This window comes from Triturus cristatus, chromosome 5_1, assembly GCF_964204655.1.
Source record: "Triturus cristatus chromosome 5_1, aTriCri1.1, whole genome shotgun sequence".
NCBI lineage: Eukaryota > Metazoa > Chordata > Amphibia > Caudata > Salamandridae > Triturus > Triturus cristatus.
This window is the reverse complement of record NC_140587.1, coordinates 604,132,428-604,146,278: the sequence shown is the minus strand read 5'-3', so window position 1 is coordinate 604,146,278 and position 13,851 is coordinate 604,132,428. Positions and strand designations below refer to the sequence as shown.

General features: G+C 44.9%; 1 protein-coding gene across 1 annotated transcript in view; it reads left to right on the top strand.

Moving 5' to 3' along the window:
- LOC146831258 (lectin-like) overlaps positions 1-13,851 on the top strand; it is a 181,767-nt gene that overhangs the window by 82,008 nt on the left and 85,908 nt on the right. Inside the window, exon 4 of the mRNA XM_085604121.1 lies at positions 3,528-3,668. Within this exon, the coding sequence (XP_085460247.1) occupies positions 3,528-3,668 (141 nt within the window). The remainder of the gene's footprint in view (positions 1-3,527; positions 3,669-13,851) is intronic.

Below are 13,851 nucleotides of genomic sequence, written 5' to 3'. Positions count from 1 at the left end.
TAAGCACTATGTAACTTTCATGAAATTGTGGATATTGATGGTGTTGTAATTATGTTTTAATAATTGGTATTTCTTTGTATATGTTCCGGCAGGTAGCCGATCACTGTTTCATTTTCTCTACGAAGTGCTCCCCTGAAGGAGGGTTTGTCAAACCCAAAATGCATTGGGGGCATCACAAGACATATATGCGTTGAGCTGTTCATGCATGGTTACAAGCATTTTTGATTTGCTCAGATGTTTAACCCAGGAGCATGAGTAACAACTTTATTGTACGCTTATGTACTGACTTGTTTATGTTTGAAAGTTGAAATTCAACAACAAATATAAAGAGAAATTGTTTTGTGTTGAACATTATGGATTTTGTTTCATATAAATTATAAGCCTATTTGAATCACTTTGAACCCTTCGGGGTCACTGCGTAGTGCGCTTTGCATAAAGTGTGCAGGTTTCTACCCACTAAGCTTAGCATTAGATTTTATGGGGCAGCGTCAGGTCCCGTACATGAAGCAGCACACACTGATCACTGTTGGATAAACAGTCTTGGATAATCCAGTAGAAGTGAGAATTTTGGTGTTCAGGTTTAATCAGCTACATTGAGATTTTCTTGCATTAGCCATTTGGTGCCTGTAGCTTGTCTCTCAATTGCATGACTGAGTGTGAGTGACAGTTGGGCTTTGTTAATTTTCCTAGACAGCCACACACAATAGGGAGCTTAGGTGTTGATCGGATGGACCATAACTAGCAGGATGGAAGAATAAACCAAACCTGGCTCCACTTACTCTTCAATAGGCTGTGTCCTATCTCCACACATAGGGCTGTATATAACTTCCATTTAGTTTGGAGCCTGGGCCAGAAAGACAGGGTACCTGTGCATTTATTTCAAATGCAGGCTTCTAGAAACCTCTCCCCACTTAAAACCTCAGACACCACCAATTCAGTAAACGGTCTATCGACCTGTGGATTCTCATCCAGGAAGAAGGACTGCTGTGCTGCTACAAGGACTGCCAATCTGCTGGACTGCTGCTCTAAAGGAACTACTGCCCTGCTGTGCTGTCCGGCTGCTTATTGCTCTTTTGCTTGGGTGAGAAGGACTGGACCTGCATCTCTTGAACCCAGAGTAACTCCAAAGTCTAGTTGACTGGCCTTCTGATCTGAAGCCTCAGGAACATAACAGGCATCTAACAACCTTGCACCTGCACCTGGACTCTGCCCCTTGTGAGTCTACTATGTCAAGTGATGCCACCCCAGTCCTGGATCCTTGGAAGTGGGCGTAAGATTCTCTGCCAACCTGTGGATCGAGCAGAAGTAATACGCTGCCACATGGATTGAACCCATCGCAAAGACCTGCAATGTATCACAGCCTCGTCAAAACTGCCACTGTGCAAGGCATCCTCAGTACAGACCGTCGCATCCTTCGGTATCCTCTACATTTCATTTGTCCCAGCAGTTTGTGCTACCATCCCTTTTCCATGTATGTCTACAGAGCAAGAGACACTTTTGCATACTATAGAGCTTCATAGAGCCCTTTCTCTATATTGAAATAACTTCCTGTTTTGGAAAGGTGAACTTTCTCTTTGTTACTTTTGAATGATCCAACAGGGGCCACCACTCTACTACTTCAACTTTGAATCGTTATATACAGATGGTATTTTCGCTGTCAATCAGATTTTTGTAGTCAACCTTCCTACTGACATAGTGAGATTCTCCACTCTGGGTATTTCCTCCTCTTGGGTAGCTTTCAGGGGCACCTCTTTAAAAGATATCTGTGTAGCCGCAACCTGGTCTTCCCTTCACACAGTGATTACTCACTTAAGATTAAGAATGAGGAGATTTTTTCCACTGAGTTTGGAACAGCTGTTCTGTCCTCAGCTCATTAAGACTTTTGAATTTTTTGATTTAATAAATCACTTGGGTGTTTCATTACTTCTAGTGGCATGGTGCCATTTCTTTTTTAAAAGCTTTGGTATACGCTTACTGGAAAGGACTGGGACGAGGAAGATGGATGAGGTAGGTAATGGCTCGGCTACTTACTAGTGATCTTAATTACTATGAGTCATGGTCTTCCTCCTCACAGTCCTAGCTTCCCTCCCTACCTCCCTGTGAGAAAGAGGAACGAAAAAATTGTGATATATTTTATTGCTTGATATGCCAGTCATTTTATGCTTTTCTTTATAGGTCATGGATTATCTCCTTAGTGGGGTGACAGATTGTTTGGTGCACAGTTTATTTATCTTTGCTACTGGTGAATACCGTGGGTGAGGCACAAAGTGCTCTCTGGCAAGGACTAGGACGAGGAAGACTGTGACTCGGAGTAATGAAGATTACCGGTAAGTAACCGAATCATCAGCGTACACATAGTAACATATTCCAAGCTAACAAAGTAAGAAAGCCAAAGACTTCATCAGTAGATTACACAAAGAAGGTAAAAGCTTGTAGCCTAGTGGCACACCATTGGTAAGTCCCCTGCTCTCGGAAACAAAAGTTGGCATAGTAAGGGGCTGAATTCTGTCAGATATGATCAACTTTGCCAGAGAAACCAAGATTTCTAAGAGTTTGCTGAAGGATTGAGATGCACTGAGTGGTTTGTCTTTCAGTTTTGTGGTAGAAAACATATTCTACAGTACTAAAATTAAACCAATTTAGTGCACGTTTGACCAGCGAGGAACAGCGTTAAACTATGTGTATAATTAAAGATTTAAAAGTGCAGGAGTCAGGAGTCAGAATTGAGGACTGTGTTTAGGAAGTCAGCCTCCAGACTTACAAGCAGTATACGTTTAGCCCTGTCAAGCATGGTATCATAAATAGATCTGTTGAGCTGGACAGTTTGGAGTTTCTTTGTGGATATTTCTTCCTCCATCCTCCTATTGCAGGTCGACAGCAAAGAGCCCTTAACAGATCATTCCTCATGTGTCTGCTCTGGTTGAGGTTCCTGCCACCATGGCTAGCAGCTAAAACCACTTCCAAGATGCCTCAAGCTAATAGAAGGCAGTCGTGCTACTTGGGAATGGGTTTAAGTGGCCTACCTACCAGGCAGGGTCTTTGCTTTTGATTTTTCTCCTACCTTTGTCACATGCTTTGTGAGGTATGAGGGATAAGAAACAGTGTAATCTTTAGGATTTTTGGGGCCGCAGACAAGACATATTTTGGAGGACATCAAAATTTAGCATCCTGTGGAATTTGAGATTTTTATCTGCTAAACTGCTCCAAGGATGCTACTGTATGTCTCTTCTGGTGCCCTGTGACTTTGGCAAATGGGCCCTGAGAGGGGTACTTTGTTGTTCTGACCAGTCCGCTTCTGTCAATTAGAATTTCATTGTATTCTTTTAACTCTGCACTTCTCAAAGTAATTGAGACTGCTGCTTTACATTCTCTAACGCACTAAGTATCCATATAACACAATCGGTTTCACCTAGCAGGTCTACAATCTGTGACCCTCTTTGATTGTAATGCTTGTCATTTCTGTAGTCTGTGTCTCCTGTGGTATTGCACTCTCTTCCACATGCTGTAAGTAATATCTGTTTCCTCAGATCTATTGCCAGAGCCTTACTCCTGGTGCCCATCTTGCTTCTGTGCACTCACAAAAAGAAAATAGTTTCATTCAGCAGCTGGTATTCAACAGTACAAACGACAACCGTCTAATATGGATTGGTGCCAGTGATTGGTATAAGGTAAGTGCAGTCGGAAGTGCATCAAAGTTTATGGTCCATGTGCTTCTGCTATGTTAAAAATAAAATATTTACTATACCGAAAAGTGACTTTTGAGAATACTCTGATTATACATAGTTTATGTTATTAGCTTTGAACACATACACAGCACTTATTTGAGTTGGTGTTGGCAAGTGGAAAACACAGGAACTTATTTTTCCTCATCAGACTTTTGCTCAGAGCAAGAGAGAGGAAAACAAAGAAGGGGGAAAAGGTGGAACAGAAATCCATGAAAACAGTGACCAAGAAAGAAAGGAGGGATGCAGAAGAACCTGAAAGAGTGTAATAAATAGGCAGGGAGCATCTGGTGGCAGATTAAAGAGTTATCACGAGGTGGGATCAAGACTACACAGCCTTGGTATTCAGCACCCAATGTAGACTCCACATCCTCCTTGCTCCAATGGATGCCTCCCCGATCAGCCCCTCACCATATGAAAACAGCTCACCACACAGAACACCGTAGCCATCATAAGCTCCAATCACTCTGGAGCACCCACGGGCTCCTGCCCCCACCACCTCTTCAACCTCAGAAGCAGGGTTGTCAGCCACCAACTCACAACCATCTTTAACGTATCCATCCCCATAGCGACCATTCCTGATGCTTGGAAACACACAGAAGTCAGACCTCTCCTCAAGAAACTGTCAGCCGACCCCAGCAAACTCCAGATCTACCACCCAATCTCACTGCTCCCTTTTTCCGCCAAAGTCCTCGAAAATGCCATCAACCTGCAGCTCACCGAACACCTGGAGAGAAACACCCTGCCCAATACCCCCCAATCCGGTTTTCATGCCAACCATAACACCAAGACTGCCCTGATCGCCGACACTGATGATATCCTCACCCTCCTCAACAGAGGAGAATTGGCAGCCCTGATCCTCCTCTACCTCTCTGCAGCTTTCAACACTGTATCCTACCACACACTTATCAAGAGAATGCACCACATCGGTATCCAGGGTGATACTCTCAGATGGATAGCATCATTCCTCATGGGAGGAATGCTGAGAATCCACCTACCCCCCTGCTCCTCAGAACCTAAGAGCCCCATTTGCTTAGACCCTTAAGGTTCATCCCCCATCCCTACCCTCTTTAACACCTACATGACATCCATAGGTGACATCATCTGAACCCAGGACCTGACCATCATGTCCTACGCCGACGACACCCACCTCATAATCTTGCTCTCAGCATACCCCACCACCACGGAGACCAACTTCCACAACTGGATGAAGAATGTTGCCAACTAGAAGAAGACCAAATGTCGGAAGCTCATCATTGGCAAGATGGAAGGGCTGATCTTTAGCAACAACACCTCTCCTTGGGACGATACCTGATGGCCCACTGAACTCAGACCCACTCTCACACTGAAAGACCATGCCTCCAACCTCAGCATGATCCCGGACATCGAGCTCACTATGGAGCGACAGATCAATGAAGTCTCATCCGCCTGCTTCCACACTCTCCTCATGCCTCAGAGAATCTTCATATGGCTCCCCATCAGCATGAGGAAAACCGTCACTCAAGCCCTAGTGACCAGCTGGCTGGACTACCACAACTCTCTGAACGCAGGAACCACCACCAAACTCATGAGGAGACTACAGACGATACAGAACTCAACAGCCAGACTCATCCTCAACTTGCTTAAACTGGCCCACATCAGCCCAGAACTGAGGAAACTCCACTGGCTCCCCATCCAGAAAAGATGCCAATTCAAGATATTGACAAACATGCCTACAAACCGAACTAGGACCAGCATACACCAACCACCACCTGAACTTCCACCAACCATCCACAGACCTTTACGCAGCCGCCCTTGCAAAGACACCGTATGTTAGAAATGGGGGTCTCTAGTTGGCAGAGGTAGATACCTTTGTCCAAATAGGGCCCTTGCTTCTAGTCAGGGTAAGGGGGATACACACTTTAGATAATCCTTGCTCACCCCCTTGGTAGCTTGACACGAGCAGACAGTCTTATCCCAAAGCAAATGTGTAAAGTATTTGTACCAACACTTACAGTAACATAGTGAAAACACCACAAATAGACACCACACCAGTTTAGAAAAGTAAAGTATCTCTATCTAAACTAAACAAGACCAAAATGACAAAATTCCAACATACAGATATTCAGAAAAATTACTTTCAAAAGGATATTGCAAAAATAAGCTTGTAGAAATCAAATAGCACCAACTGAGGCTATTGCGATGTTGTGCTTGCAAGAAATCCAAAGTACGGCGCCGACCTCGAGGATCGCTGCGGAGTCACCCAGACTCCCAACCAAACAGTACCTTGGAAAACGAAGTTGGTGATGATGCCTAGCATCGAAGATGGCCGATGTGGGCTCCGTTGATGATGCGACGTTGGCAAGTTCGTAGAGTCGCCCCTGGTGGTTGTCGGCGCCGTGATAACAGGATGTCGGCGCTGGCGATGATGGAGTCGATGCGAGCTCTGGCATCGGACACGGACGATCACTGCCGGTGTCAGCGGGCGTCAGTCAGTGTCGGAGCTGGGGAGCAGGCCGGGGGATGCGTTGTTCACTTCATGAGCGGCTCCCCAGGTCTCGGTGCACATTGCAGCGGCACAGCGGCACAGAGGCGACGGCGTCAGAAATAGATGTTGTTGCTTCTCTTGGGTTTCTTCCAGCTTCCAACAGCAAAAACGACCTCCAGAGGTCCAAAACTGGCCTAGGCATCTCAAGGCAGGTCAAAACTCACCACAGCAGAGTTCAGGGGAGCTGGGTTGTGAAGTCTTTGTGTCCCTGAGAATTCTGAACATTAGGCCAGCTCACTTCAGGCCCTTGGAGATCTTCTTCAAGCAGGGGACACAGCACACATCAAAGTCCTTCTCCTTTACTTGGCAGAAACAGCAACTAAAGGCCAACCCCAGAGACACAACAAGGGCAGTACTTCTCCTCAGTTTCTCCAGCTCTTCTCCTTGGCAAACGTTCCTCTTAAATTCCAGGAATGATCTAAAGCTCAGGGGTTTTAGGTCTAATACTTATACCCCAAAATGTCTTTGTTCTCTTTGTGCAAGAAGCTCTGAGTCCAATTCAAACCAGTTCTGGGGGCACTCTGCCAGTGCACAACAAAATCCTTTGTCAGTGTGAGCCTTGGTTTCAGATGCACCACAGGGGGGCGGAGCCAGCCTTGTGGAAGGCAGGCACAGCCCTATTCAGGTACAGGTGCTACTTCTCCCACCACTCCAAATGCAGATCAGGCCTATTCAGCCTAGTGCTGACTCATCCAGACTTCTGGAGCCGCGGCACCTCCCCAGCACCTGTCACTCCAAAGCCGACAGTCAATCCATGAACAGGCAGAGACACACAGGAAGGTTGAACAAGAAAATAGCCACTTTCCAAAAGTCGTATTTTCAAACACACAATTTAAAAACCATCTTTACTAAAAGATGTGTTATTAAATTCAGAGTTCAGGGGTACTAAACTCCATTTTTCATCTTATCCCTATGGGAAGATATGCTAGTAAAATGTTAGAAAGCATTCCCCATTCGGTTCTATGGGCAAGTTAGCCTTTCAATAGTGAAAAACGAAATTGGCAGTATTTCACTATCAGGACATGTTACACAAACCAGTACATGTCCTACCTTTCACATACACTGAACCCTGCCCAGGGGGCTACCTGGGGCCCCCCATAGGGGTGTCCTGTGTGTACGAAAAGGGAAGGGTAAGGCCTGGCAAGTGGGTGCACTGGCCAGGTCAACATCGCATTTGTGAATACCGAAAGTCATAAAGTTAGGGGTTTGTCCCAGTTTAGGAGTAGTAAAGTTAGGAATCATAACTTTACTACTCCTAAATGCCCTTTATGAATACCGAAAGTCATAGAGTTAGGATTTTGTCTCAGTTTAGGAGTAGTAAAGTTAGGAATCATAACTTTACTACTCTTAAATGCCCTTTGTGAATACCGAAAGTTATAAAGTTAGGATTTTGTCTCAGATTACTTTTGTGAATTGGGCCCAGATTCTTTTGACATGGTACCCTACGGTCCTGCGCTCTAGCTTTCATCAACTGCTTCACGTTCTGAATTTAAATGTGAGGAGTGTTAGTTGGGCACTACATTGGCCTGAACACATGGAATTTATCTCAGAAAATTGCCTCCAGAAAAGCATTGAAAACAGTACCATTTTCATGAATGTCTTTATCTAATCCCTCTCATGGCTCATTGTCAAGATTCCACTAAGCGCCAAGATGCTTTCAGGTGAATGAATTATTTATAAATAAATAGGTAAGAATGTTATAATTCAAATCTAGATTCAGCCTTGGTTTACCCTGTCTGCTTGCCAGTATCACAAGATTAATTTAAACACTGGACACACCGAGCCAGTATGTCATACTTGTTTGCACTTCAATGAGAAGTTCTACCTCACCAACTTTTGCTGGTACTATCAAGGACCAAACTTAGGACTCTAAAAGTCCTGGGGGCATATTTCCCCCAAAAGTTTGGAACGCGTAGCTGCGCCAAATTTGGCAAGGCCATGCTCCAACATTTTGAAAAGGCAGGGATGCACGCTTTGTACGCCATAAGTTGGCAGGGTATGCTCAGACGTGAGTCCCTTGCTCACTTTGCCACTGGATTCAAGCAAGCCTGGCTGAAGACAGCTGAAATGCCAGAAACCGGTCCTAGGAAGCTTGTTTCCGGTCCAGGGAAGACATGGCTTGGCAGTTCGGGCTGGACTGTTCCCATGAGGTACAGGGTCAGACTGATTTGCATATGGCCATGTCTGAACTGGGGTGGCAGTGTGGGCTAAAGAACGGTGATGGATTAAACCCAGATCAGTTGACTGGGGGTGAGTGCTTGCAATGTTCAACACTCCGTCCATCATTTCCTTTGGTTTTTGCTTTGTACGCCATAAATTGGCAGGGTATGCTCAGACGTGAGTCCCTTGCTCACTTTGCCACTGGATTCAAGCAAGCCTGGCTGAAGACGGCTGAAATGCCAGAAACCGGTCCTAGGAAGCTTGTTTCCGGTCCAGGGAAGACATGGCTTGGCAGTTCGGGCTGGACTGTTCCCATGAGGTACAGGGTCAGACTGATTTGCATATGGCCATGTCTGAACTGGGGTGGCAGAGTGGGCTAAAGAACGGTGATGGATTAAACCCAGATCAGTTGACTGGGGGTGAGTGCTTGCAATGTTCAACACTCCGTCCATCATTTCCTTTGGTTTTTGCCAGGGATGCACCGTATTCACAAGAATAGGGCGCACCCCTGTGTTTCCCCTAGCGCTGGTGCAAAAAAAGCTGCCTAGCGCCAGCGCAGACAACCTGTTGCTATGTTTGAAGGGTACCTCTGCTGCAGGAAAGATTGTGTATGTGCAGGAAGGGACACCTTTCTGCACATAAACAATCAATAATGGTGATTTACTCTTTCTATGTGTGCCTAAGAATGTTGCACACATGGAAAGAACAAAAAACGAGGAGAAATTGATAATTTCTCCTTGTATCACCATTCTAACACCTTATATTCCATGGCATTCGTTTTTGGTGCTGCCTCAGCCTTGTTAATCTGGGTCAGCATCAAAAAGCAATGGGTGTTGCAGTGGAACGCCCACAGCAACACCCACTGAACGTCCCTTTGCCACAGAGGGCTGCAGCAGAAAGGGGCATATTTACAAGGTCATGTTACGTCATGTTAAGTTGCTTAGCGTCACCTTGTAAATATGGAATATGGCTCTATGCCAGCACACCATCAAAAAAGTGAAGCTCTGTTGGCGATAGGGGCTAGTAAATACACCCCCTAGTGTTGTGTCCAGCCCTGGAAGGAGAGGAAGCGTGGAGAGGCACAGACTACTGACGCCAAAAAGCAAAACCCAGCAGACTTATGTGTGCATGGTGGTCCTCTAGAGCAAGTGAGACATTCAGGAGTTTTTAGACCAACTAGCGAGAGCATACACAAGACCTCTACAACATGAAAGGATGAGTGAGCACCATCTCCAACCCAGTCCTGATTTTTGTGGCTGACATTGCTTATCATAGTTTCCGATTCATCTGTGTAATCATGATCTGTGGCTTGTGCCGCAACATTCTCCCCTGGTGTCCAAATGTCTATTTTGAAGTGGACGTCAACGCTTTTAGGAGTACTGTGTCATCCTGAATTTCTACATTCTACCTAGGTGGGATCCATTCCTTATTTTAGGAGATGAAATTATAAGTGACTAAGATGTTTAACCTTTGGGCTATTTGGGGCATATTCTCATTTCCTGAGAATCATAAGGCATACCTATAGCTAACTAGACGCATTGCTTTGTTATAGCAGACACCTTTTCGCCTCTGAGTACTAAGTGTAAAAAGTAGGACGTTAAAAGTCTGAAGACCTGAGCCCTCTAAAATCACGTTGTCCATATGAAATGATTCTGAATGGCATCCCTCTTCCACCAGTAATTCCTCACCACTTACCCTGGCTGCCTTTGGAGAATCAACATTACAAAGGGAGAAGCTTGGTTATCAAATTTGATTTAATTAGTATTTTCATTGGGTTATCTCTTAAAAGACTTTAGAGTCAGGCCACACAGCCATTACATCATTATCTACCTTTACCCTACCCTGGGATTGTATTTTTTAATCTATTATGACAAAATGTTTGACACGTTTTTTATCCTAGTTTCTCTTACAATATCTACAATTGACTTTCTTAGGGGCATATCAACAAGGGCTTTATCTCTGCTTTTTTGGCTTTTAAAGCCAAAAAAGCAGAGATAAAGCCCTTGTTGATATGCCCCTAAGAAAGTCAATTATAGACACCCTATCAACAACAGGGTGCTAACATGCAAATTTGCATGTTAGCACCCTTTTACTCTACGCTTCCCGTTGCATCTCTAATGAGATGCAAATGGGGCGTTCCAGAGTAAAATAATAGGAGAAATGTCGCTAAGCGACATTTCTCCTATTATCAAGAATGTCGCTAACCCTGTTAGAGACAAAAAAAGCAGCGCTAACCGCGGTTAACGCTGCTTTTTTACGTCTGCTAATTTTCAGACTTAGCCATGATATCCTATGGAAGGAGGATATCATGGCTAAGTTTGCCTGTCCCTATCAACAAGGTAACGTGTGATTATCGCTGGGTTTCCAGCGATAATCTCACGTTAGCCTGTTAGCGTGTAGATTTTTATTGCTATTGAGATAAGCGTTGCTAATAGCACGCTATCTCAGCGATAAAAATTCACGCTAGCCGGCGATAATTATCCTCACGCTAAGAGCGCTGAGCGATAATTATCGCCGGTTGTTGTTGATATGCCCCTTGTTGACTCTTGAGGTTGGTAACTCTTCCTGGGCTTCTCCTATCTTTCTCAACTCCTTTGCTCTCTCTTCCCTCCCTACTCCTTCCTCTTTAAATTCTTTGATAATGGACAATCTCTCAGCATTATTCTACCTTCCTAGACATGTGCAAGTATTGGTGTGTGGATCATACCGATGTTTGTGACATTTTCTCTACCTAACTTGGCATACTTCTCAACCTAGTATATGACACTTTGCAAAGTTCAGGTATGATTAATTATAGCGAACACATTTTTTTTTACAATAACAGGCAGGCACAGCTCCATGAAGACTTAAACCGAATCCTATGAAAACTCTGAATAAATGTTAATTTGAGGATAGGTACAATCATTTCTGAGGACCTAGGTAACCTGATATTTTGGTGGCCAGTCTTGTCAATGGGGAATTGTAGGCACTCTAGAGAGAAACTGGGCAATCTAGCTTCCCCTCCTAGGTTAGATTAGTGTTTTTATCTAGGGTAACTTTCACGCAGGAAAGGGTATCAGGGCTCTTAAAGAAGCCGAGTGATAAGGTAAGGCTCAAACAACTTCACCCATAGCAAAAGGCAAGATGGAAACAGCCATGTTTTCAATAATTTCTTAAAGTTCCACAGATTGGACTCTTAATGGAGATGGAGGGGCAACAAGTTCCCCTTAGAAGTAAGCATCAACAGAGAACTTTCCTCTATCCAGGGGTTTATGATGAGATTTGAGAATACTCACAAGACTTTTGTCTTTGGATCTTAGTAGAGGACTACATTTGTACCACTGAAATCACTGTAATAAAGGTGGTAAGTTTGGGAAGAAGATGGTTTTCTGTACTATGAGCAAACATTTTAATAAATTCCATTCCCCTATAGGTAGATAAACTTGCGATGCAATGGCTGCAGTGATAGGGTAACAAGGGTCGAGGCCTAGGGACAATCTTGCTATTTAGCTCCGGATCAACTGCAACTTCTGTATCTAATAAGATGAAAGAGCTAGATAAACAGAGTTGCAGTAATCTAATCGAGCAGTGACAAATGCATTAAGAATTTGAACTCTCAGATTTCTGAGTCTCCCGAGTAAAATGATACCTCACTTGTGTGGGTGGGGCAAGGGCCTGTGACTGGGAAGAGCCCAAAATATAGGTATTAAGGGTATAGCACAGAGAATTATAGTTTTTAGCCAATTCTGCATTGGACACCCACACAATTGAGGTATAATTTTACTTGGGACACTAAGGAGAACTCTGTGGGGTAGGACATTTGTGCCGGCACAGTGATTCCACACAAAAATATGTTGAAAATGTGTTTTTCCAGCTAAATTTGAGGTTTGCAGGGCATTCTGGGCAGGAAAACGTTGGGGGATCCATGCAAGCCATACCTCATTAGACACCCTAGACTGTTTAGTTTTCAGAAATGTTTAGGATTAGTAGTTTTCCAGCATGGCCGCCGAGCCCGGGGCCAAAACCCCTGGTGCCTCCCCAAAACCAGGTAGTTTGTTATAGGTAAATTTGAAGTCTTCACAGTACGATTTGGGCCGTTTCCTGTTGCAGCCACTATGCCTACCCACACAAGTGAGGTACCATTTTTATCGGGAGACCTGGAGGAATGCTGGGTAGGAGGAAATGTATGCATCCACGCAGATTCCAGAACTTTCCCACACAGAAATCTGAGAAAAAAGTGATTTTTTTCAGCTAAATTTGAGGTTTGCAGGGGATTCTGGGTAGGAAAATATTTGGGGACCCACGCAACCCATACCTCGCTGGACTCCCCTGGGTGTCTAAATTTCAGAAATGTGTGGGTTTGGTAGGTTTCCCTAGATGGCCGCCGAGCCCGGAGCCAAAAACACATGAGACCCCCCTTGCAAAACCAGGTTGGTTTGTGATGGGTAATTTTGATGGCTCCTCAATAGGTTTTGGGCCCTTCCCTGCCGCGGGTACTTTGCCGACCCACACAAGTGAGGTACCATTTTTATTAGGATACTTGGAGAAATGCGGGGGTAGGATTCTTTTTTTTTTCTGAAGCGTGAACATTTTTGCACTATATTGCAAGGAAAATGTGACAGTCTCATTTTGAGGTTTACAGGACACTGTGGGTAACATAACTTGTTGGGATCCACAAGGGAGACATCACCATGTACTCCCATGGGTGTTTAGTTTACGAAAATATCTACAGTTGTTAAGGTTTTTCTTAGATGGAATGTACACATTGGCAGAGAGACAAAAAAGACAAAGATTACTGCACATCCATCTATTACTCAAGCACACACACATACTGGTTGCATTTGGCACAAGGGCGAGTGATGGTTCAGCATATACAGTTGTATTAACCAGAGATTTCACAGAAATGAAATACACTGTTACTAATTGAAAGGACGAGAAACTGAACCACTGACTCACAGCTTGTGAGCTGCAAAGCCACGACAAGGCAGCAACCTCTTTAAAGGCCATTCATACACCTTTCATACATGTGACACATACAAAACCATTCACACTGCCAGCCACGGGCCCAGGACATTACAACACTCACACCAGCAGACAGCGCCATTCAAGGGCCCATCACTTTCACACGCCCACATTCCTGAAACAGCAACCACATCAGCTCACGGATTGCGTGGAGTGGCGTTTGGCTAGCAGTGTGTGTAGTGACCAGTAGCAAGTCACTACTCACACACCGCAAACCAAGCGCCTGTCCATACACATTGCCAGCCGAGTGCCAGTCTACGCACACCACCAGCCAAGCATCAGTCCACGCACACCACTAGCCAAGCGCCAGTCCAGGCACACCGCCAGCCAAACGCCAGTCCAGGCACACTGCCAGCCAAGCGTCAGTCCACACACACCGCCAGCCAAGTGCCAGTCCAGGCACACCACCAGCCAAGCGCCAGTCCACGCACACCGCCAGCC